The sequence below is a fragment of the Python bivittatus genome, unplaced genomic scaffold (genome assembly GCF_059951505.1).
Source record: "Python bivittatus isolate LINGU-HERP-01145 unplaced genomic scaffold, Pbiv_v1 ctg000330_np1212, whole genome shotgun sequence".
NCBI lineage: Eukaryota > Metazoa > Chordata > Lepidosauria > Squamata > Pythonidae > Python > Python bivittatus.
Window position 1 is genome coordinate 5956194 of NW_028277058.1, and position 27248 is coordinate 5983441.

Sequence of the window (27248 nt, forward strand, 5' to 3'; positions counted from 1 at the left end):
ACAGGTAGTCCTTGCTTAACAACAGTAATTGGTACTGGCAACTCTGTTGCTAAGTGATGCAGTCATAAAGCGTGACATCATGTGATCATAACGACTTACGACGGCACTTGCAGCAGTTCTGGTTGCCATCGTTAAGTGAATCCCATGCAGTTGTTAGGCATAATGTCACATGATCACCATTTGTGACCTCTTGCCGATTTCCCCACCGACTTTGCTTGTCAGAAGCAGGCAGTGAAGGTTGCAAATGGTGATCATGTGACTGCGGTGCGCTGTAACAGTCTTAAATGCCCACCAGTTGCAAAGCACCTGAATTGCACTCACATGACTGCATGGACGCTGTGATGGCCGCAATTATGAGGACTGGCCATAAGTCTCCCCATTCAGCACCGCTGAAACTTCCAACGGTCACTGTATGAGTGGCTGTTAAACCAGCACTACCTGTATGATATTTTCATTCAGTTGGTGCTTTCTAGACTTGTAATCTGTTTTGTTCACATGCCTAGCTTATTACTCTCATCAATGGCCAATAGTTAGACATGCCCTGTCTTAAATGCTGAATAGTATAAAATACTGAAGAACTAATATCATAAAATTAAAGAATTCTTAACAGCAAAATGTCATTATCAAGTTAACCAATTGTTCTATTGACAGTATGTCAGAATACATGATATAAATGGCACAACAGTACATAAGGCAACAGATTGGGGGGAATATTAAGAAGTAGTCATGCTAGTATGGATCTTATACTTACACTCTACAGGGTTCTTCACCAAGGTAAACACTAACATCTTGTATAGAACCTGTGGCTAAGTTTGTGCCGCTGATAGTTAGAACCGTTCCTCCTGCTTGGGGACCTTTCTGAGGATTTATTCCTGTAGGTATAGGATCCTATAATATAGATAAAGGGGTGGGGGGTGGGGGAAAACAGATCAGTTAAGAAAAAAATGAAGGCTATTATGAATAACTCATTCCAGAAGGTTAAACCATTATAAGCTGCTACTGATATCAAGTTCCTAGCAATAATTATTGGGTAAGCTGCCCATTCATTTCTTGGAAATTTCCTTTAGAGCACACTTTTTTCAGACTTGGTTGTAATGCTTCTTACAGCACATTCTTGGATATAATCACATCAATGGCATGAACAGCAAAGCCCATCATTTGAAAGGAACTGCAAAAGCAGCAGATAATTTTATCATTTGTAATAAGGAAACCATGCCCACCTATCTCAAATCAGAACATATGCTGACTGGGAAGCAGCATTTAGATGTGCACCTTAAAAGCAGGCCTGCACAGCATAACTTGTGACTTCCTGAACCAGATATAGCCTCTCCCCAGCTTGATAAAAACTTCCTGCCGAGAAATGCAGTACAAAACTAATTATTTCTTAAACAAATAATGAGGTTCTGTGACCTTGCTGAATTTGCCGTAAGCTGATCTACCAACAGTTTTTTTAAAACTGTAACCTACACATGTCCTGTGTCTGAATGAAAACATCTTGTGCCAAAATATCATTGAAAATTTTGCTGCCATCAGAAAGAAACAGTAAGTATACAATTTTCTCTGGTGTTTCTTTCACATTTTATAGTTTTGCTGGTTCAGGGCAGAACAGAAATATAATAAGACTTTCTGTAATTCCAGGTATTTTCCAGGTATATGAAAGTCTTTCCATGACACACTGGGAGAATGTATAATCTTTAAAATTTAGACCACTAGCAGCCCCATACAGCAACCAATGTTAACAAGAGCACACCATATTAAGTGCGTTGCAGTAGTCCAAATGTAAGACAATGAGATCATGAGACACAAATATTAACAGCTTCCCAGTCCCTGAAAGGCTTGCAACTGAAGCCAAAGGACTGCAACCAACCAAACCCTCTTTGGCCACAGCATCCATCTGTGAGCAGAAGCAATGAATCCAGGAGAACCTCCAAGTTGCAGACCTGCTCCTTCTGGGGAAATGTGACCTCATCCAGAGTGGAAATTGTTGCCAGGTGTAATCCAGATCAACCAACTACAACCAGCTTGGGGTTCTCTGAGCTTGGTTGTTTTCTTGCAAACATTTCATTCTTCAGGTAATGAAACGTTTGCAAGAAAACAACCAAGCTCAGAGAACCCCAAGGACTCCACAGTTCAACCCTGAGCTACATATATTCTCTTCTGTTGGTACAACTAGCTTCTCTACCTTGCATAGATTTAATGTGAGCTTATTTTAATCCACCAGTCCTTCAGGACTTCTGTATGTTGGTCAAGACCTCAGCAACATCTCCGGCTTAGTCTGGAGTGGCAATGTTAATTAAGTGTCATCAAGATAGTGACAGATGACCTTGCACAGCAGTTTCATGCAGATATTGAATAACATGGGGCAAGGAGCCGAGAGAGGCATGGGTCCTTCCCATGGTTGGAGACTCCATACTGTAGAGAACCCTATCTACTTCCCAGATGTCTATAAGCTCAAAAGAAACACAGATCACTTTCAAAGACTCTGCCTAAGTGGTATTTAAACCTGAGCAACTGCAAGTGATTTTATCTTTTATATGGTATGTATGTTTATATTATAAAAACTAGGGTTCAGATCCCAAATGCTTACTTAGTGATCTTCCATCAGCTTCACACAGGAGTGTTACAAAGCTAACCTATCTTCAATTGTTCTATGAAGAGATGGAACCAAGAACATTCCCAGTACATGAAAACATACTGCATTTTGTTTCAGGTTTCACTTTTGTGTAGTTATAATCGGAAAGCTCAGTTAAGTGGTAGGGCATGTCTGGCTTTGATATTAAAAAGCTAAAATGGATTAAACCAGTTTTAGTACAAGAAAGGGAACTAGACTAGGAAGTCAAAAAACATTCTGGAAGAAGACAGAAAAACACCCTCTCAGTTGCTGTAAGAAAAAAATCCAAATTATTTAACAGCAAAATACTTTAAACATTTTGTTCCAAAGCATGCTTAAAGGTACCAGAAATGTTTCCATTGTACTTTATTTAAAAAGCAACATATCAATAAGCTATAATGCACACAAAAACGGAGATGACCCAACCAAAGCAAGAGCCAGCAATGGGAAATATGTCCTATTTCTGGCCTCGCTCCTGCTAACTTGTTCTGTTTAAATTTGGTCTATTATAGATACCCTGTTATGTCTTACTGCTCAATTACTTGTCCCCTTTTCCCCCCAATCATGAATCTTCTCTTTCTGTACTGGAATGAACTTCTTACATGGTAATAATGTCAATTCATCTTCAAAACAGGCATACCCTCTATGGACTGTATCAGCTCAGGAACTATACAAATGAAAGCTTAGTAATAGATGGTTTAGATGGATTTTTCTTAACAAAACTTAATGGACCGGGCCTGATTTTACAACACATAAAACAAGTTTTGTAAGCCTAGACTTGGTATCTATCAGCACTTTGAGTATATTCATTATACACAGTGAAGCCAAGTGCAACTGCCTATTGCTGTCTTACATAAATAGATATTAAAAGTAGCCCTAGCTACCAAAGCCTTAATGAGTGCACAAAAAGATATTCTTATGAAGCCTGCCTTGGGAGCTTTACAGCATAGCAATTTATTGCCACATGTTTATTTCCTCTTAATTTAGAACTGAAATTGGCTGTTGAAACCCAGACCCTTTAGAGCAACTCTGCTGTACAACTGCATAGGGCTGAAAACTGGAAGGGTATGTGGGGGACAAGAAGTGGATGGGGAGGGACAGATGGAATTTGATTTTAAATTAACTAACTTAAATTAATTGAATATTGTCAATGTCACTTTTCTGGATTACTCTGTCATGGTGAAAAGAAAATACAATTAGGTAGCAACTTTGGGAAGTGCTGGGGGGAAGACAGGCAGCTCTGGGGTCAGCCTGTAGACGTTTAATAGCAAATGCAGATTCAGCTACAAAAAAAGAGGTTTATGGGAAAGGAGATGGATGCTAACAGCATCGATGGCTGCCTAAAAGTTACAGGTGACTCCTACTGGCTCACAACAGCTGATGTTTGCTTGTTTGGCTATGTTTAACCATGTGGTTTTTGTATAGGACAGGCTTAGCGTAGGAGTTTGCTGGGAACTATTCTTGTCTCTCATGCAAGAAGAGGAAGAAATGGCCCATATGATTTTGGATCAACCTTGAGACCCACAAGAACAAGAACACAGATAACTATGTGGTCATTTTTCCTTATTCCTGTGAATGTTACTTTTGCAGGTATTGTGGGAAACAACCTGCTAAGAGGAATATATTTCATATTTAGCAGGTTTCTTCTAGAATGTAAGTCAATGCAGTACCGGGTAAACTGTGGTGATCAGTCATTTGCTTTGCTACTGAAGAGTACAATACTCTTACAAAGTATTTTAAAATATTAATTGTATGTCGTATGGTATTTACTCACACATGAGATAGCAGCATTGTGCAAGGCTTTAAAAATATGTATTTCTATGGCATGTTTTTGTCATCTCCTTTTTTTCTAAGAGCTCCTGGAATAAAAATGGCAATACTGGAGAATATTTTGAGAAGCAAACTATAGTATATTCTATGGGTACAGTAGTATACACTTTCCTTTATATGAACTTTCAGACTAGAAAGAAAGAGCTGTTATTATGTCATGCTCTCATACTGGATGTTTCATGACTCTACCACCCTGGGGGGGAAAGGACTATTTCAGTTTTACACATTATTTAATCACCAGGAGGCAGTATATGACAGTCTCATCCTTACTGGGACTCATCAGGTACACAAATCCATTATAATTAGCATAAGTCTAACGTGGTTCAAACTCCAGTTCAAACTGCCCCCTGATAACCAAGGAATGTGTAAAACCATAAGCTATGGGAATGTCTCTTGTATCAATCCTATTGAAAGGAATAGAAGCTGTACCAAGCCAACACTCTCAACTTATAACTGAGAGAAGGAAAATGCATTGTGCACATAATTACTGATATTGCATTAAATAAACAGTATGTCATACATAGAATATGAAGACTGATGCTGAAAAACACAGCTGGGATATTTTCTATAGGGTTGGAATACCCTTGGGGAGGCATTGCTCTGTAAGGAAAATACAGCTCTAATCCTAAAAAAGAAAGCTTTGATGTGTACTGTACAATCACAATTTCTTGATTTGTGCATAGATACAATGGTATGGAAATGTGATAAATTGTTTCGTGCCTTGCTCAATAGAACCTATTTTAGAGATCTAGCCTCTAAAAACTACTGAGCCAAGCAGAGTATCTGTAACTACTTGCATATAAATACAGAAATCAAGTGGTGTACAGCTCATTAAAAAGAAAAGCCAAATTTATAATTGTTTAAAAAAAAGTTTAAACAATGATTTAAAAAACAATGATTAAAAAGAATCAAGGCAAAAAATATAATTCAGTAAGTTTAAAAAAGTTTAAACAAAAACAATAATTCAGTGTCATCTCTTCAAAAGAACTAAAATCCTAAATAACTGAAGCATTATTTCTCAAATGGGACAAACAATATAGTAATATAACAGCAGACCAGAAAGCCACAGCAGCACCTGTTAACTGAAAGTCTGATATTGGAAGTTTAAATGCTCATGGGCAACTGTAATTGAACACAACTTTCCTACAAAGCACATTTTGTCTATACAAACCCCATGTGAAATAGGTTTTGTGGAGTGACAGTAACTGGTCCAAATTACCCAGCCAGCTTCATGACTGTATTGCGATCTGAAATCAGGTCCCTTCAGTCTTTGCTCAACATCCTATTCAATGTATCAACAGCACAGCACAGCAAGGTCTCATTGATTTCAGTGGAAGAAACTGAACATATCTGTAATTCTACTCCTAAAATCAATGAGAGTTAAACTAATTGACTTTTTCTTATCTTTATTTTGCTCTTTTTTGTTTCTGTGTTTTGCATTTTAGCATGCAAGCTGAAACCTATGTGCATAGTAACAAAAAAAGAGATGATAAAGGTCACACACATAATTTTTAATTTTGAAGACGCTTCCTTATAACAGAAAATGGGACATGTACTTTCTTGTACTTTTAATATAATCATCTGGTGCTCAACAAAGCTGCCTCAGTGCACCTAATGTTTTTCTTAATAGGCCAATAAAGCAAGCCATAAAGCTTTTTAGTGCTATAAATTTAATGAAAGGCTCTTTTTAGAATCAAGGTGTGCACAGCAGGTTTGTGTGTGAGACTTAGAATTTCTCAGTTTTGATTGTGGTGATGATAAGAGACAGGTAATAGCCCCACTTCATTGAAATTGCACATCTTTCTGTGGCTTAGGCTCATCCTGAACTCTCTGAAACAATGGATCTATTTGCCTCTATCAGAGCCAGTTTGGTGTAGTGGTTAAGGCACCAGGTTAGAAACCAGGAGACCGTGAGTTCTAGTCCTGCCTTAGGCATGAATCCAGCTGGGTGACCTGGGGTTACTCATTCATCTAGCTCTAGAAAAAAGACAGTGGCAAACCAGTTCCAAACATCTTGCCAAGAAAACTGCAGGAACTTTTCCAGGCAGTTGCCAGGAGTTAAGATTGACATGAAGGCACCATAAACAAACTAACAATAACTGAATGTACTCTTTGTATATTTTACCACTCTTCTGTTTTTTTTTAATTTTGTTTTTATCTTTTTAATTTAAACTGGATATTTTAATGGTTTTTATGTATTTTCATTGTCTTATTATGTATGCCGCCCAGAGTCACTATGTGAGGTAGGCAGCTATACAAAATATATAAGTAAAATATATAAGTATACAAATATATAAGTATTCACTCACTCTCATTCCTTTCTCCCATTCCTAATTCCTCTTAAGTCACCTATAACCAAAACTCATGCAGACAGAACATCTCCCTTGTTTTCTCTTTCATTCTTCCCCATCAGGGGTGTATAAGGGGGACAGGAGAACAATATTTTGAGTATGGTCATATACTTCAAGAAACTCTGCTACTGCTGTCTTTACTGAGCAATATTGCTGAATGTTTACATTATGGCATATATTTTACTGTATACCATGTATTCTGAATGAAATATAAATTGATCTCACACTTAATAACAGTTTTAAAGATCTATCTTCTGAAACTTACAGCTATCCTTTTTAAAGGATATGTGCAGGGACGGAAAGTTGTGATGACCTGGAAGGTGGCATACCACAATTAAATATGGAACTTGCAGAGGAAAGTTCCAAAAATGGATAATATGCCAATCATTTTTGTACAGGCCATGTAATTCAGGATGGAAATATGCTCCAAGCCCCGGTGGTACTTTTTGCTATAAAATATATATAGATCAACATGATTTTCTGTGTCAGGTTGTCTTCAGAATGTGCTTTCAAGGCCTATAGAGTACATCGGGCAAGTAAACACAACTTTTAACACAAGAACTGGTCCTGGGCTTATTTAAATTAAGATTTTACTTCCTTGGTATGATTGTAAGCATGCATTTCCATTCATTGCTTTGGGTGCAAATTATTTGTTTATTTAATTCAATTTAAGTGTTGCCTGATTCCAAACCAACTCTGAGCAGTTCACAATACAATAAACCATAAAAACACAGTACAAAATAGAACAATCTGGTTGCTGTATAAAAAATACAGACAAAAACATATCCCAAAAGAGTCTCCATCCATGTGAACCCAAACCCACAACCAGATCTTCAAGACCTTACAGAATGCCAACAAGGTGGAACCCATGCGGATTCCAGGGGGCATATCATTCCAGAAGGCAACAGGAAAGACATACTTTCTGGGTCCCGAAAGATTTTTAATTAAAGGAACTCAGAGCATGCCAACTCTGCTGGCATGTATTGAGCAGGCAGAAACCATGGGAGGTAGGTGGCCCCTCAAATAACCTGTCCCTATACCATGTAAACTATACATACTGTAAGTTGTAACTTATCAGGAATCTCCTGAAAATCAAGAAAGGTTGCTGATCTCTCTTTTAGTTGTGATGTAAAAGAAATATATGGTGCAGCTGGTTAAACAACTTTGATTGTACTCCTCCCAAATATTTATTAGTGTAGAAATATGATGTTATTTCAGGTGCAGTTGTAATTAATTTTCTAAGAGCAACCAAAACATTTGAAATGCAATTTACATTTGAAAAGCTGTTTTAGGAAATCTTGCTTTGTTTACTGGAAGAACAGTAAGTATAGTTATAATGAGGTTTCACAGATTAATTTAGGAGAGGATGTAACTTTGCAATAATGCAGTCTAGCTCAGTGATATGGTGGTGGGGAGAGGAAGAGAGATGGGAAATCTTTATAAATAATGCATGTACTGACTAGTAAATTAATAATTATTGTGACTGGAAATGGGTTTATAGTATTCTTTCAAACACAATAACTGAGAAGGGTTTTTCTACATCAAACCCTTCATAATTTTAAGCCTTAGAACATACCAAATATTGGACTTTTCTTTGTGGAAATGCACACCCTATTTAAAAAGATATAAAAAGTAAAATCTGAACACATGAAGCAATGTTTATTGGGTACGAAGAAAAGACATTATCCTCATCATCAAACTGTAATGCAGTTGCTGGTATATAAGATTCCAATTTAACTGCTTAAGTCTTGGAAATCAAACGCAAAATTCAAGGTTCCCCCCTCTACCATACACTAACCCTAGTAAAAAATTAAAACCAACTTAAGCTACACCTTACAGAAGCATGGCGTGATTTTCACCAGAAAAAACTCCCACCCTGCTCATCTGGAGTTATTCCAAGTGAGTGAATGTTTCTTTTTATGGAAAAAATGAAGACAAATCAAGCTTAAGTTCATAAACCTATCAGGTAATTGTATTATTTTGAAGTGGCATTATAGAACAGCCCTGTATTGTTCCATACAGACTTATGACAACTTTAATTCCTCCTCCACCTCTTCCTCTTCCCTTCCAAGGCATATATTGAACAATTAGTAAACAATTAGAGATGTTGCCATACCAACCCCATGATCACAACACTGATATAATATGATATAAATTTTATATAACTTCAAGCACTATGAACATGACAAAACCATAATGCTCTAAAATGATATTCCTAATAAATTAATTGCACCTACAATATACACTAAACATCTATCACCAAGGAGGAGTTCAAAACAAGAAATAAACTCGTTTCTCAGGAGGTGACCTGTGTCAGTGAAGCTCCATTTCCTTATTCCAAGTAAGATTAAGTTTTATCTCACTGCATGCTGTAAGGCTAGTGGGTGAGTTTGTGCTATTAATTTCTGTGGGCGGAGTGCACAGGAAAGACGTACACACCTCTTCACAGGAGGTTCACTAGGCTGAGGCTCAGTTAGAATGCCTTTTGGAACTTCAGTCCTCTATTTGGAAGGAGTACTGTTGAATCAAAGTTTCAAATGTGCACTGGCAAATAAATACAGAGAAAATATTCTGATCCTTGTATGTACTTGTACATGTTATCAGATCCGATGGCCGTCACAACATTCCTGAGCAAAAGTTGGGGGGGGGGGAGATAAGGGGACACTTTAAACTATAGGGGGATAAGTCACGTACTGTACATCCACCCTCCAGCCATTGCTCTTAGACTCCCCATTGCTGCCTGTAAGGCATTATTCTTATATATCAAATATACCCTGCCCTTAGTTTCTATAGTATTTGCATCCCAGTTGCTGCTATCTCAGCACCAGCTTTCTCTTCAAGTCCTCTTCTAGAAGACTCCCTTCTAGTCTTCTCATATATCACCCATATCCTTCACCCATCCTTTACCCATCCTCAAGCCTCTTCCTTATCACAAATTGTCCCAAAAATCAATCATCTCCCATTACCCTCCTCTCCACCTTCTTCCACACCTCCTTCTCTTTATTACCTAAGAGTATCAGGGAACCTAGGGAGATGGATTGCCCCAGAATATTCACATGAGGACGTGGTACAGCAGAGTAAGGAAGTCAAAGGTGCTTTACTTTGAAATGCTTCAGACTACAATTGAAATGGAAAATAAAGAGGTAATGTAAGTAACTTGCAGAAATGCAGCAAACTAGGCCAGTAAGGGCAGATTTTAAAAATACTGAAATAATGAAGTAATAACATTTTAAATATTGTTAACTGTTATTTCAAAAATGGAAAATATTTTAGTGGTCCCAAAAAAGTTCAGGGAATAGGGTCCTTCAACTATTGTTTCTAAAGTGGCCTTAGAGTTCTTTTTTATATTTTCTTTAAAAAGGGAGTATTTCAGGGAACAATTTCATTCCAACTGCCAAAAAAAACCAACAAAAAAAACCCAAAGCAAAACTCGATGGCAATAAGCTATTTAAGATCAAAGCTGATTTCTAAATGAAAAAGAATAAATCTTCTGGAGGATAAATTACCTACAAATAGCAGCCACAGGCTATTTCAGGGATAAAAGCAATTAAAACAATACACGCAGACCAGCTTCTTTGGTTTGAACATCAACTGCTATGCAGGATTGAGGCGATGTATAAATTTCACAAATAAAATGCAATACAATAAAGTCAAAGTTCACATCATATATCTGGATATGTCTGTTTAATGTAATTCTACAAGGAGCCTACCAAGGCAGTAACTTCAATCCTTTTTTTAAAAAAAAAAATTACAATGGGATATCATGGAATTCTTCCTTGGACCATATCCTATTACATGCTGTCCGAAATTCTACAGGGTCTTGGCTTAGAGTCCTGACCTTGACCAAGCAGATGTGATTTTAAATCCATATAAACTCAGAAGCAGATCTTAGGCTCAAGGTATTTAATTCTAATCTGCCTCAGCTAATTTTTATGAAAATGAAAAGCAAAAGGAAAAATAGTCTCTGATGTCAATCTCAGCCGCTTGGAAGAAATGTGCAATGTATTTAATGCAGTTAAATAAACTACATTAGAATTTTTGTTACTGTAGATTTATATGTAACCCTGTAATCACAAAGTTTAAAATGGAAGCATAATGATGTTCATGAGAATTCAAATGTCACAATAAAGGATCCAAGCGTAACAAGTGTCCTATCATTGCTATAGAGAATGACAACACAATTTCAGTATATATCTTTTCTAATTTTAGCTTAATATTCTATATTGATTAGATGTCCTTGTTCTTGTGACTAAACATATTCATTTTCTCTCTGTGGCTTTGAATTTGCACAAGCAGAAAAAGAAACGTTCAACAGAATAACCTAACTTTGACTTTCTATAACAAGATATATTTCATGAATTTTATCTTAAACTTTAAAAAATGACAACACAATTCTTCATGCATCAATAATAGGAGTCAATGTATACTTCAGAGGGCTATTCAGTAAGAACTTAAGGCATTAAGCAGGGACAATATTATCTCTGATTATATTGGCTGAGGCTAATGGAACTGAAACCTAAAATACTTGGTGGGCACTAGATTACTTATTCCTATGTTATAGGAATCTACCCTATTCATCCCAAAGGAATTTCAAGCTATCTTGAAATGATATGACTATGACTAGCTTCATGGTTACATCACCTTCTTTACCATGTTAAACTCTTGGCTACTAGTCTCCCTTTCAGAAGTTATTAAACTTATAGAATTTCTTAGGCCCCAGGGTACACTTGTATCTCACCAGAGTTTCTTAAGATGCATTCTCATGGGCACTTCTTGCTTCTTTATTTATTTCCAAACAGGAAATATCCCCAAAGACTAGAGGAAGGTGATTGGTATGCCTAAAGGGGATCCATCTAATCTATTAGCCTTTTGAGTATAATAAGCACATTTTATGTTAGACATCTGAACTATAATTGGCACAAGTGGCTGGATGGAATAACTGAACTGGAATAGGCAGGATTTCAAATGGGGCACTTGCCGCTGGACCACATTTTTGTGTTGTACCACTTGATAGAAAATATATCTAGACAATTCAATCTTCTTTATATATGGCCTCCTTGATTTTATATCAACATTTGATTTATTTATGAGATTTAGAGGCTGCCTGACTCCAAAATTACTTTGTGTGGCTTACACTAAAAATAAGAATAAAAAGAAAACAATAAAAATCCAAGTGTCTGGACGACATACTCCTTCTAACAAAAAAACATCACTAACGGGGCCCCACTAACACCCTACTCCAAGGCCTGGAAGAACAGCCAGGTTTTTAAAGACTTACAGAATACCATCAGATAGGAGCTACATAGATCTCTGGGGGAGATATCCATCTTGAACCCTATTATGGGTAAAACTACAAAACACTAATATTGATAGACATCTGATATTTCTAACTCAAAAGTTGTGTATAAATATATTTGATAGCTGAAAATGCAAATGATCTGCAAACTCTAGTAATGAAAGTCAAAGAGTACAGTGAAAAATAGTATGAAGATTAAATATAAAGAAGATCAAACAACATGTACTGCAACCAGCCTTAGAATTTATAATGAAGATACTGAAATGGTGCCTTTTAGGATTAACTATCAACAGTAAAGGAACCAGTAGTCAAGAAATATGCCATAAATGAGAACTTGGTAGAGTAGCCATGAAAGCCTTGGAAAAGATACACTTACAAATATCAGAATCATGCAGGCAATGGCTTTCCACATGATGCTCTATGGAAGTGAAAGTTGGATTTTGAGGAAGCAGGGTTTTGAAGAAGCAGAAAGAGTATTGATGCTTTTGAAATTTGGTGTTGGAGAAGACCCCTGAAATTACCATGAATAGCCAAGAAAACAAACAAATGTATCATTGAACAGATCAACCCAGAGTTTTTACTGAAAGCACAAATGACCAAGCTCAAATTATCATACATTATGTGAAGACTAGGTCTACTCATTGGATCAATCAAGCAAAGATTGATTGATTGATAAGAGCCCCAAAAGCATCCTTTGCAATTATTAAATATTAAATGTCCTTGTCAACAATCAATAATCATTGGTATACAGTATAAGAAGAAGGGGAGCTAAAGCACCATCAGGCTTGCATGATTCTGTTATTTTAGCCTGTCTCAAAGTGTAATTCAATTCTTCCCATAGAGTTTGTTTCCTGATCAGCTCTGCCCCAAAGCCTCACTGTTCTTTACCTCTCCTCCCTTTTATATCCCAATGAATCAGGGATGAGTTTGCCTGAGTCTCTTCTGAGTACTACCTTGCTTCCCATGATTTAAGGAATGTTTCAGCCCTCTTTGCTTATAAAATGGTTCATGCCTATTTCCCTCAATGTCATCTCCCTGGTTCTCTACAGGGACCTAGATCTCCAAACAGTTAGAATCAGAGTTCCCCATTTCCATTACAGCTCACTTATCATCTTTCCCTGCTCCGTTCCCAGATACTTTTATAACATTTCACATATTTCACATACTGTATGAGACTCTTCATCTTGGCCCAAACTGGCAAATTGCAGCAGTTACAGCAGTATGAAAATACCACCTGTATACGTTAGAAGTTGAATCTGCTAGAGTGCCCTCTATACAATCAATGGAGGACAGAATCATAACACCACTTGTGAAAAATTGTAATTGCTTCTCTGAGCAGCGCATTGCCATTTTTCTCCTTGGCAATCAAACTTCAGCTATTTCCAATAAGGTTGCTAAATTTTTAACAATAGCCATGGCTTGCATAAATCATTCAGATTTTTGTATGGGGTACAGGTTGTGCTGTTCTTTAACAACAGTCTCTTAGAGGTCATACAAACTAAATTTCTCAGGTCTACCCTGTCTGCTTCAAAAAGCATCCCTAATGCAGCTTTCAGATTTGAGGCAGTGTAAAGAGTAGGATGTCCTTGATGAAGATATGCAAGCTTTACAAGGGGTAAAACATATTTAAAGTCCAAAGTGGCCAGATAACATTCAGAAGTGACTCAGACATCTTCCTAATTCACTGAACTGTAAGAAGGAAGAGGAACTACAGCACCATCAGACTTGCAAGATTCTGTTATTACAGCCAATCTCAATAAAAGTAGTTTTAGCCGTACTGTGGAATTGATTCCATGGTCTGGCCTACCTAGTGGGGCTGACAGGCAGGCATGTCTACGACTGAATATAGGGCTTGGAGGATAGTACTGCCGTACTGGCTGAAATTATTATTTTTTTCTATTACTCTGCTAGCTGTAGCAGATGTCTATACTTCACTATGGGCTACATCAGCAGAAAACAAAATAAATTCTATTATATTAACCAAAGATTTTCTTCTTTCTTCTGGCTATGATCAGGCTCAAGTATTATTTATCAAAAGTTGGAGGACATGAAAGAACATCAAAGTGAAATTGGCTTCTTAACAGGGAGTTTTAGAATACTCATTATTAGGAATGCATGGAAACCTGCAAACTATCTGAGCACATTCATCTCCTCCAGTTTATGTAAAGATTTTTTCTGTCAGGCATAATGTCTTACCCTTACGCTTTTTAAGCGGTAGATTTAATAAAAACCTTCTACCTGAGCATATCTACCCTGGTGATTCTAGAGAGGTTAAAATTGTCTAGCATGTGCTACAATTTTTATAGAGATACTTGTGAATTTTATTTAGTACCTGTCTTCCAGTGATTTCCAGGGAGAACAGATGAGTTTTATACTAAACCTCTTTAATCAAATACCAATCAAGAGATAACAAGAATAACCAAATACTGTCTGATTGCAGTGAAAATGCAGCAACAGTTGACTTTATTGGGCTACCTTTTAGTTTATATTTTATTATTGTGCATTTTCCTGGGTGGATTGTGACACATTTATCTTATTTTTCTATTATGTTGTTTCAGATGACTGTCCTTTGATTGTATATAATATTATACTATTTTATATTATTATTCATGGTTATATAATCGTACCTTTTCTTTAATGCTTATATTTATGCAAAGCTTTTTCTTAAATAAGAATTTTGGGTTTTATTTAAAATTTCTTTAGTTATTCTTCAATAATTATGCATTAATTTTTGAGATTAAGTTTATTGGTTCAGGAAGGAATTATGAACTGCTTCCTGAAACTGAAGCTTGTTTCAGAGCTGAATCTTTCCTTAGGGGTAGGTGAAAATTTCAGTTCTACAACATAACCACTTCTGCTTAAATTATTGTAGGCAGAATCAAGATATGCATGCCCTCTCTCCTTGCACTCTCAACTTTCATTTGCTACTATTCCTTCTCTGGCAAAACACATTTCACCTTCAAGAAGAGAGAGAGTCAAGAGGAAGACTCCAATTAAGATTGAACATTTTATCAGGTGGTCCATCTGCTGGTAAAAAGTACACAGATTACATTTTTTTCCAATAACACACAGGATTAGATTACAAACCCAGTATTTTCTGAAAGAAAATTATGTTCTCTGCATTATCTGAAAAATTCCAGGGCACTCTGGTTTTCATTAGAGTTCTGTATTAGCTACAAATTGATATACTTTCCAAAGATGGCATTATTTTTATTGCATAAAGAAATGGAATTGCAGCCCAAGGACACCTTGCATTTCTACACTGGTTCCAGAAGAATCATTTGAAGTATTCCAGATGCACAAGGGACTCCTATACTTTATGGAGTAAGCTATATCTTTTTTTTCCCTTTCCACTATAGATGTAATAAGGTTTCTCAGTATGATATTCAGTAGGTTTATTGATTCTCTTTTGAGATGATCCTCAGTGTTCCTGAATATCAGATCAGATGAGCAAATATCCAGTAAATAAAAAAGGAATAAGATATCTCATGCACACATACTTAAACACACACACACACACACACACACAGAATACATATACACACTCACCTGATATGTAAATTGCACTTCATTTGTGGACGTGCCTTTTTGTCCATTTATATCAACTTCAATTTCACCTGTTTTTTCCATTGATACTTGCCCAACTTCACATACAATCCTGTTTATAAAAAGACAAAAGTGTACATAAAGGCTTAACAATGTATATTTCCTACTAGTCTGTTCTTAAACTACATGCATACAAACCCACACACACACGTTTAGATTATTAGCATAAAAACCAAGAAATGTAAAAAAATGAATCTAATAAAAATTGCTTCTCAGACCATGAAAAATTAATCATATGCATTTCTGATTAGAAACAAGTTGGAACTTTAAACTGAGTTTATTCCTTGATATATGTGTAGGTATGTGGTCTAATTATCCTAGAGGCCTTATGATAAACAAACAATTACAAATAATTATATCATTTATTTGAACAAGTGAAATCTTTCAATTTGTGTGGAAGGACACAAATCTTTCTTCGATATCATTGGATATATTAGCTGATGAAATAAGCAGGGAACAAATTGAATTGTAGCCCTATTATAAAAACAGATGGCTGTTATTGTGTATCTTTTCAATATGAACAACAGCAAAATAATAATTGAAAAAAATCTTCAAAATATATTAAAATAGTTATAAACTGCATATGCCAAACACTATTATATTCATTATATTTAAAGCTACTTTATTTTACATTTATGCAGTCACTGGTATATAGACTTTTTTTTTACTTTTTGGATAGTCAGATATTTGACATTTACTTACTTGGTAGAAACAGAGTAGAATTCTTTTCTAAATTTACATTCAGTGTTGGCTACCATTATATTTTTGACATCTTCAGCTTTTATGCCCAAGTTAGATCCTCTTATTGTCAACAAAATTCCACCACTTAGAGGTCCGTTCTTTGGTTCAATCTAAACATCAGAAAACATCATCATCATCATCGCCACCCATATTATATTAAAAAACCCTAAGCGGTTAACAAACATATATGAAATTTCATAGTAGCAACTGAATTATTTTAAAACAGTAGGTTCCCGAGCTGGAAGGAAAAAAAGAAACAGATCCAGGGTACTTGAATTCTAAACCAGAGACACCAAAAACATCAATATTTTGATTGCAGCAAATGTAGAGGACATGTAAGCTCTGCCATTTCAACAGCTAAACTTCCAGCAATGATATACTACCTAAACTTAACTTGGTTTTAATGCAAGTTTTAAAAAGAGCCATTGTCTTTGGCACTGTTGGCATATTTTGATTAATCTTTCTAAGTCATGTGAATCCTTCTACATCAGAAAATCATAGCGATTATTTAGGTGCTGTAACATACGAATGGACAACACCTTGTCCTCCAGGGGTTCTTCACTTCAAGCGTACGCTAACCAAAATGGCAATGCTGAGGGATGATGGAAACTGCAATTCAGCAGCTTCTGGAGAACAAGAGAATTTGTTCATTCTGTTCTAACACCTTCCATGGCCCTGCATAAGGCCTATTCTTCCTTTTATGAGCTGTTTTCCTTCCTAAGCCATGTGATCAAACTCCTTACTATTTATCACTTTACATTTTGATGGTAATGTCGTTGAGAAAATACAGAGATTTATTATGGGACGTGACCTACTTTGCTAGCTGCTACCAGCACTGCTTTGCAAATTGAAGGTATAACAATCAGAACATCATCATGAAATGATGTGAAATTCATTACCTGAGTAATAACTGGAGCAGGGCAGGTAGTTGTAGAAGATGAGCAAAGTTTTGTGAAAACACATCTGTCACTGACTTCACACCAGACACACTGGTACTGAGGATCAGCCGCAAGACATAAGCTGCAGTCATCCCGACCATAGGAACAGCTGTATAAAGTCACTACAAAGATTGCAAATAGGTTTTGCCTAGTATCAGTTGCTAGTCCACAATTCAGAGCCACAAAAACAACTTGTAATGAAAGCAGGGATCAGGATAAGAGGCAAAGCAAAGCAATTAGGTGAAATATAATGCTGCCTCAATGTTCTTTTCTTTTAAGGTTCAGTGGACTAACTATGCTTAGTCATCTAAGATTGGGAAAGAATGATTCCTGGATCATGCAGGGAACGGACAAAAGGAGGATTTGTTGCTATTGTTCTACATCCTATGTAGTGCAGTGTTGACTACTGCGCTTCAGTAATCTACTGATCATTTGCTCTACAGGCTTTTTTATTCAGATTGACACATCATAGGCTGACCTATGGAGATGGACTATATCACCTTCTCTATCAGTTCTCAAATGGTTGATATGTTTGGAAGCTCTGGCATGCTAAAGCTAGACCATACTGGGATCAGGCCCAGGATCCCTCAGACAACTCATGATAATTGCAGGCCAGTAGAGATAAAGAAGAGAAGGAGAAGAAAGTTTTGTTGAGAAACACCAGTGCAAAAAAGTAGTGAAATGAATGAGGCAAGCTGGAACAAGAGGACTTATCTGTTTGGAACAAATAAGGAATAAATAAATATCAAGGAGACCGTGCAAAAAATATAGGTTCTGAGAAAAACTGAAAGTGAAGGATAACATAGATGTGACAAAACATACAGAGTTATGGACTAACTCTACGGGATGGGATACTGAAAACATTTAAAGCCAAAACTCTATTGTCAGATATGGTGGTTTCGATTCATATTTTTTCCCAAATAAAATACATTTTTCTTTTATTTTCTTCATACTTGCGTTCCATTCTATAGAGGCTCCCTACTATTAATACAATTCCTACTTTTTAATTAATACAACATATTCACAGAAAAAAGCCCAGATAGTTCCCGAAAATCAGATTAAAGTTTCCAAAATTCCTTTAATCAGTAGGAAGATGTGTACTTATAATCAGAATTCAAACAGTGTAAGAGAACTTTCACTTAGTATTTTGGTATACCAATATAGTTCAATCTATTTCTCCACCACTTTACACTTAACTCTAAGGTCAAGGGAATCCAAATAGTTCTCTAGCATGCTCTGAGGTTGACAGATAAGGTCAGAGACCATGGGTAGGAGGACATTGCAGAGCACTGAAATCTCGATAAAAAATGCCCTGCCACTTCTGGTTTTCATGATCATGAATCATAGAGAAAGACAGAGTGTCTCTTAAGCCCATAACAGTTTTGTGTTTGTGGATGGGTAAAGTTAACTGGAGCTGAATTTACAGCATGGGAAAGCATGTTGCAATAACGTAACATTCCAGACACAACAGAAGGGCATTGCCCTCTATTACTGGGATATATTCAGTAAATCCAGGATGTTAAATGATTATATCAGGCCTGTGCATGTTTGAAAATTATCTGGAGGAGGTTCTTCCAAACTGTGAACACACAATCTCTTTAAAGCAGCTGCATCTTTTTCAGGCTTCTGCATAAGCCTGAAAAAAAAACCTGATAGCTGCTTCAATCAGTCACATTAAAGATATATCTACTATAATGAGGAAGGAGGCAATGGCAAACCACTTCTGAAAAACCTCGCCAAGAAAACTGCAGAGACTAGAGTCCAGGAAGTCACCAAGGCACAAAAACAAAAAACCTATAATGAGCTGACATATGCTTATAACCTAAAAAAAGACACTGCTGCTTAAAAGAGGTGCTGCACTCAAGCACCCGAATGCTTTCAAATCACATTTAAAGCATGCACAGCTCTACGGGTCAGAGCTGTGAACTAGTCCAGGAATGTAAAAGCAACAATACCAGGGTAATTCAGAATACTTTCATAAAAATTCAGATTATCATCATCTTAATTGGACTAATTAACAATGACATTTACTCAAAACTAACAACATTTTAGTTCTGAGTAAACACTTCATGTAAAACAAGCTTAACAAAAGGAAAAACGTCCTGAGTATTTCTTTTTATTTATTTAAAACATTTATATTGCCACCCATCTTGTGTCAAACTCTAGGTGGCTCACAACCAAGAGATAAAACCACATCTATGTACAATAAAAATATTAAAACCAAAGATATGAAAACCAAAAAACCTGGCACCGTAACTAAACTTAGCTCACCTATCCCTGTGCTTGGGGGAAAAGCCAGGTCTTGAGGGCTTTTTGGAAGGTTAAAAGGGTCGGGGCTGGCCGAACTTCAGGGGGAAGGGTGTTCCATAGTGCAGGCATGGAAAATACATGCTTCCTAGGTCCCTTAAGATGGCAACATTTAAGGGGAGGAACTAGAAGCGTGGCCACCCTATCTGATCTGGTAGGACAGGCAGATGCCCTTAGGGAGAGACTCAGTGAAGATACCGCTACGCTTAATACTTGGCATAGAGAGGTGGTGTTGGTGGTAGTGGTGAATCAGTCTTCAGAACATTTTTTTATTTATTAACTTTATAAAGCTGCCCATCTCATATATGTGACTCTGGGTGGTACACACAATTAAAATAAATACCAACAGTAACTGGCACATTGCTCAAAGATCTATTTTATTGCATTCCTTTGGAGATTTGGAACTAGTTTGTTCAAAATAGTGTAGCTTGAATGGTTTTGTAAAAGTTCATTTTTCCTGGGAATAGGACAATTTTGAATTTATTTCCTTTTGTTTACAGAACATGGGTCTTCATTCCCATCCTGATAAACTCAAACTATTATGGCTACACACGTGATATTGACCAAGATTATTTTAATGATCAGTGACTTGACACTACTAAATGAGCACTAAGAGCTTATCTTGATTAAACAAAGTTTGTATACTGCAGTTGGGAAATTAAATTTACAAAATTAATCAAGAAAAATAAAGTGGTGGAAATCAAACAAAGATATCCTCACACATTCCAATTCATTTTACACAAAGCTGTCACTTTCATTTGGTTGGATAAAATAAAAGAGAATAAAAGAGCACTAAAAGAGAAAAATCCTTCCCCCTCCCTTTTTCTTATCAGATGAATTCTGAAAATAATGTTTCTCATTCTTTTACTGAGTTTTGAGTTAAGACAGCATTTTATTTGTTTGTTTGCTTATTTATTTATTTAATATGGCTGCCCACTTACCAGGTTATTTATTTTCAAGAAATACTTGTTTAAATGCATATTTAAAAACTTCCACTTTAGAACTTAATTATTTTTTTCAAAATAATAAAATGATTAGTAGCATATTTAATCATACTTCCTCTTAGAGGATGAACTACTCCAAAGTTGCTTAATAGCCTTATGAACAGGCATAAAGTGAAGCATTGTTACCAGAGATCATCAATCTGAAACTACACACTGTGTATAACTGCTAAAATAACTGGAATACGTAAGCACAATTTATATCTGTTTCTCCCCATATAGTATGTGAGTATCAAACATATGGTACTTTAAAAATACTTTGTTTATCCATCCATGAAGATAAAAGGGAGGTAGGCTGGGCTGACACTGTGACTAGCCTAAAGTCATTCAGTGAGCTTTCATCTTTGAGGGTGGACTTGAACTTGGATTTTCCTAATGTTCATCCAACATTCCTTAGACTGTATGATGGGCAGCAGAGAAGGCTTCCAAGCTCATAGGAATCTGAGAATTTCTGGCAGTCTTCCCCCAAACAGGTAACTTCTAGATTTTTGGATATAATTCTTACTATCAGCAATACCAGACAGCATGATACAATAGTGTGGGAGGTCTTCTATTAAAAAATTATACATTTCTCTCCCCATATTCTTCCTGCCATCTGAAAGATAGCAGGCTAAGCCTTTCTGAATTTTCCTCCCATATCTTATCTCCTATTCCAATCATGTATCTTGCATTTAAATGATGGCCTTTTACATTCACCTACATTTTCAGGTCCAAGGCATTACCCTTATCTTTATGGAGAATCTCCTCAATTTGCTATGCCTGTTACAAGACTTGTAGATTGTTTTCTCCATTAAAAGGAAGTTCCTTTGATTTAAGCTCAACTCCTGGTGATTTCATGGATACAACATCATTCTAGTTTTCTTGGAATCAAGTAAGGAAATTGTTTTTCATTACCTTATTCCTGGATATTGTAGGAGGAGAGCCATGGTAGTTTATTGTAACCAAAAATCAGGAGGAGTTTGGTAGCTCCTTTTCACACTAACAAATTTCCTTAAAAAGCATAAGCTTTCATAAACTTTCATAAAAGTCTATCCCTGTTTATAAAATTTGTTAATCTGAAAAAGTGCTATCAGGTGCCTTCTGATTTTTCTTCCTGGCTAGACTACAGCTCTGAGCACTATGTGTAAGCTACGTTAACTTACTGTTTAGCTTTTCTAAGTAGCTAAAATGCTCCCTGTCACTGGGTCATTAATTGATATGAACTTGATCTACTGGGTCACTAAAATCTATGAACAGGCAAGCTAGCTGTATGATTAATAGTCAGATTTGGTGATAAAACAATCCCTATAACGTCTTAGGATTGATACTGAACTCCTAAGATAGATATGCATAAGTATGGACTTCAGTCTGACAGAACACGTATGCTTTTAATGGAAATCATTTTTGGAGTTTTGATTTCAGCTTCTGACTTGGATGTGTACATCTAACCATTTGAATGGAGCACTGATAGGAGTCATGACAGAGGCTGATAGAACTCCATTTCAAAAGTCTGTATTTCAGAAATCTGCCTGCAAGCCCTCCATATCTAACCAACTGATTCAATATATATTTCATCTGTGCATGCAGAAATGAGAATGACTCCTGTGTCTGCAAAAGCCAGCCTTCAAACCATCTCCAAATTAGACCTGCAATGTATTGAAGGCTCTCACAGCTATATATAATACAGATACAGAGCTCAAAATGTTAATAAGTTTTGTTACTGATCAGCTCGTTAAATGTATCAGCAGCAAGCCTGACATTTAGATTCTAGCCCACATCCATCGTTTTTAGATTCTAGCTGGGAAACCATTGATAAAACAGGACAAAGGATAAAAGGGATATATTGAATTTAACATTGTTCAAAGTCTCCAGTGGCTATAAAGAGATATTAGATACCAATGTTACTTGGCGTACTCTAGATAGGTTATAGAAAGAAAGAATTCACTTAGAGTTGGAAATACAATAATTGCTTCTCTTCTAAGTGAGTAACTAGTAGTCTTGGGAGCTGGGCAAAATAAAAATATGCAAAATAAAGATAAACAAACAACCAATGTGATTGGTTTAATGATGTAATTAAATTCAGCTACTAAGGCTAGTGATAATACACACACATACTCACACACACATACACACATGTGAAAACCTGATTGTAATGATAAAAAAACATCCTTTCCATCTTTGTTTCTCATTTCCTTTTATGCTTTTCTAAGCTTGATAAGGTATTTCAAACTGAGGGCAGTTTGTTATTTCCTGTTATTTCCAATTGATTTTTAAAAAGATAAAAGTAGGAGCATATACAGAAATTAGAATTTCTAAAATATTCCTTTGGGATTATAACACAGTATTTACTAAATTGAAAGGGACTAAACTGAAAGGTTTTTCAGCTTAGGAACTGAGTATTATTGTTTGCAATTATTCTTGGATGAATTATTTTTTTCTGAGCATGGTCACCAAAAACATGGCCAGTATGCTATGTAAGGGCAGAATATTCTATACTAATATGGTAGGTGGTAGGCAATGTTCGAATCATTAGTGGTTGCAATTCAGCCTGCTGAGTTTCTGTAGGGGCACTGGCCTTCTAATGATGTGATTGGAAAGGGTGGACTTGATTTTTTCTGTTCCATTTTATTTTCTTTTTTCAGAGTTTAAGGATTGGGAAGTTCTGGGACACAAACAAGTCTAATCATAAGCCTGAAAAACTCCAAAATGACCACAAATAGCCATTGATTTCAGGTCATTTTCAGAGTTTGGGGGGGATTAAGGATGAGGTGAATCCCTGCTCCCATTCCTACTTTTAATTTGAAAATAAGAAATGCATTAGTGAAATTCATCCATTTTTGTGCTGAATGTCATGCGACCCACACCTGCCATATTTTTCCTGGAAATGCTTAACAGAACATACACTAGATTTTTTTTAAGGTGGTTACATTCCATCAATGGTTCATTATGTTCAAATAAAAGAAGGTAAAGTATGCTTGGGTTGAGGAGTTATTAATGCTTTAAAACAGAATATAGTTATTTAAAAATTATTACACCCACTAAAAAGGATTTCTATTGATCACAACTATACCTAGAGATTGTAAGATTTATTACTAATATGGATATATCAGATATACACGACACTGAATCCCAGCAAAAGGATTACTAAAATGGCTTTGGAAAGTTACGCTTTGATTCTGCCAAGCTTAATTACTCATTGCAATCGACCCTCCTGCCCAACCAGGAAATATACTTGGCTGGTTTTATGCTTTGACAAAAATACTTGTAGATTGTAATCAGAAACATCCCCATGCCTACTGATCTAAAGCAGAGACAGCAGTAGTAACAGTATCACAGAGAAGCAAAAATCTTGATTTATTCTCTACAGAGTGGCATGTCTGAAATGAGAAAAGAAAGGAAAGTGTGGCCTTTTATACATAGAATTAGTTTCAACAACAACTTGGGCCAGTCTAGACTCAGGGGAGATCTATCAGAACTTGGAAGGAATTAGATGATTCTCTCATAAAACTGCAAAAACTATTAGACTTAAAAATTTTTTTTTTTTAATTTTCTCACCCTACTGGCAAATGGTAAGAGAATGTTTAACAATTGCTTAAATCTCCTCTTGATATATAAGAATAATTATAGTAATTTTGACCTATCCTGATTTAATACAAATGACTGCTTCCTGATCCTTTTGATAAGTTTACATTCACTGATTAAATAACTGACAACTTTGAAAACGTACTGCTTTTAGAGAAATAAAGAAAATATTTCCCATTTATTTTTATTTCTCTTCTCCATTTTTGGGTTGCTATATACTTACCAATTAACTTGCTATCTATTTTATCTTTATCCGTTTTAATGTATAAACTCAATGGTAGAGTTTCATTTTCAATACTGGTAATCTGAAAATAATAATAATAATAATAATAATAATAATAATAATAATAATAATAATTTAATTCAAAAATTACCCAATGTTTTAAGCCATATATCCCAAGCAAAATGACTTACTACTACTGCAATAATAGTCACCTAAGCAGTTATATCATACTCATATTATTCTAACAGGAATAACAACAAGAATTGTGCAACAGAAAACCAATAAATGCACCAGAAAATGTTACTCTGTTACAGGAACAGAGAAGAGCTATGCTAAAGCAGATCAAAAGGCTTATGTAGTTCAGTATTTTGTTATCACAATAGCCAGCCAACTATCTCTGGAATGCACTAGTTCCATTCTTCAGGAATTAATATTGAGAAATATACTGCCTCTGGCAGTGGAGTCATCATAGCACCATAAACTTTTTCTATCCCTCTAATTATCCATTTTGTGGTAATGCATTCTATAAATTAACCACAAATAATATGAAAAAAGCACTCCTATGTTTCTTGACTCTCACATTTAGCTTCACTTACTAACTCTTGGATCACATAAAATGGAAGCAAAGTGTATACTCAGCTATGCTATAAAGGAAAAAAAAATCCATAAGTAGTTTTGTTTCCTTGTTTTAGAAATGTGTCTTTCAAAGAACTAAGAAAAATATGAATTAAGCAGACAAAAATATACTTTGCATTCTGTAAGTATACACCATTACTATATATCTTCTTCCCATACAAAGCTCATTGAGTGAGAATTTCCAGAACCATCTGTTTTATCACATAAATGACTAGCGTAAGTACATTTTAGCTGACATAGAAAATTTGAATGGCATCAAAAGCCAAGTTTATCATTTTTATCAAATAGGTCTTCAATACCAAACCTTTTCCAGTTTCTTATATCCATAGCAGCAAGCATATATGTTATATGAAAGATGACAGATTTCCTGCCACATGAGATCAAAAGGAGCATCCATAAATAGTCTGCTTATGAACACACCAACAGGAAATCAATGCCATTTTCTCTCCACACAAAAATACTGTCAACAGCTATCTGAACATGGCCAATATTATACCAATTATAGGTGACAGGTGAAAAATAGGACTTTCCTAATATTACATGAAATCAACTTCATTGTGAATCTACTCCCCTCTTAATCAGCCTAATTGTGACTACACTCCCATTTAAGCAAGACATAATTAATTATTGTTTAACGATGCAGAGAGAGAAAAAGAGAGAAAGAGACCGACGGACAGTAAATTATTCTTAAAAAACAAAATATTTACCTCTGAGCTTTGAAAGAAATATCTTCCATCTTCTGTTTGTTCCACAGTGGTCTCAAATCCAAACTGATTATTTCCAATTTTGAAAGTGCTATCCTGTGAAAGACAAATATTTGACTTATAATATTTATTTCATCATTAAATCAAAGGAGTTTTATTGAGCAATATAAATTCCACTTCTGGGGGTGGGGTGGGGGAAATAGATTTGTGACCAGTATTTATGAAGGGTTCTGTGTGTGCCTGGAAAAGAAGTTTACAGAATTGGCTGACTCCCCAAAAAGAGGGCAAAATTTCCATTAAATTTGCATATATTAATGTATATCTACAAATGCACACTTAGAAATAATTACTATAAACAATTTGGTACAGTGATGAAGACTGTGTCCAAGTGACTTCTATGCTTCTTCTGTCTAACTGTGTTCTAACTGTGTAAGGGCAGTTTCAAAGCCCCTGTTCTCTTACAGTATTTTGCCTGTATACTAAATACTTATATTTGACAAAGATCCCTTTGATGAGAATAATCTATTCTCTAAAATAGGCCATGGTCAAGCCTACTCTAACAATCTGCCCTCAAAAATTATGGAAAATGTGCAAAGCGTGTTTTCTTCACATCCATTAAAATATATACTTTAAGGTAACTTTAAGGTTTTACCCCATTAAACTCATTTTGAATCAAGTACAAGTATGAAGGAAATTATACAAGACTGGCTGGGAAAGAAAGTATAAAATATTAAAATATTATTAGCACTAAGGCAGACAGGCTTTTGTTTGATACATTAAAAAAAAAACTTGCTCTTTTATTTATTGTCACAATTGTGTGCAGTAGGTCAGGATGGGTTTTACTTACAGCCTCTTAATTCCTTAATTAAACAAAGAGGAACTCAGTCTAAGTCAGACACTATCTATGACAGCATTTTGGGTCTCTTCTCTTTCCCAGGCATTATATAATAAAAGCAAAGGGTTTTTACTTTACTTTAATAATGACCTTGGCTCATAGAATATGGACAATAAAATCTTTGATAATCCATCCTGAACAATCTGGGTATACATTCAGAAAAAGTGAAATCAGAGTGGGGGTTTCCCGACCTCCTGAATGTGAAAAGACCTCTGATATGGTACAGAAGGCTTTTCTAAGATACAAATTTCCTACTTGTTTACTAATTAGATAAAAATATGGTACTCTATTTCTTTAGCTAATGTACTACAAATTAAGTTATCTCTTCATTTATCAAGACGTCTTGTGGAAATCATCAAGAATGTCCTTTATCTCATCTTGATCTTAATTTGATATAGGAACCATTAGCCTGTTACATCACTAAAATGGAGGGCATTTTGAGTATAAGAATGGCTGGACTTGAATATTAACTGTTATAATATGCTGATGATATGTCTCTTTGATAGTGATATATTTTGTATACTAAAATACAGTTTGTTAATTTATCA

General features: G+C 35.7%; 1 protein-coding gene across 7 annotated transcripts in view; it reads right to left on the reverse strand.

Annotated features, from left to right (window-relative positions):
• The window catches only part of PLXNB2 (plexin B2), a 303826-nt gene that overhangs the window by 45155 nt on the left and 231423 nt on the right, over positions 1-27248 (reverse strand). For all 7 annotated transcript variants that reach the window (XM_088141661.1, XM_088141659.1, XM_088141663.1 and 4 more), the window contains 6 exons: positions 25809-25901; positions 24466-24547; positions 17335-17495; positions 16397-16545; positions 15638-15746; positions 752-888 (listed from right to left, as the gene is read on the reverse strand). In XM_088141661.1, coding sequence (XP_087997787.1) covers positions 752-888; positions 15638-15746; positions 16397-16545; positions 17335-17495; positions 24466-24547; positions 25809-25901 — 731 coding nt within the window. The remainder of the gene's footprint in view (positions 1-751; positions 889-15637; positions 15747-16396; positions 16546-17334; positions 17496-24465; positions 24548-25808; positions 25902-27248) is intronic.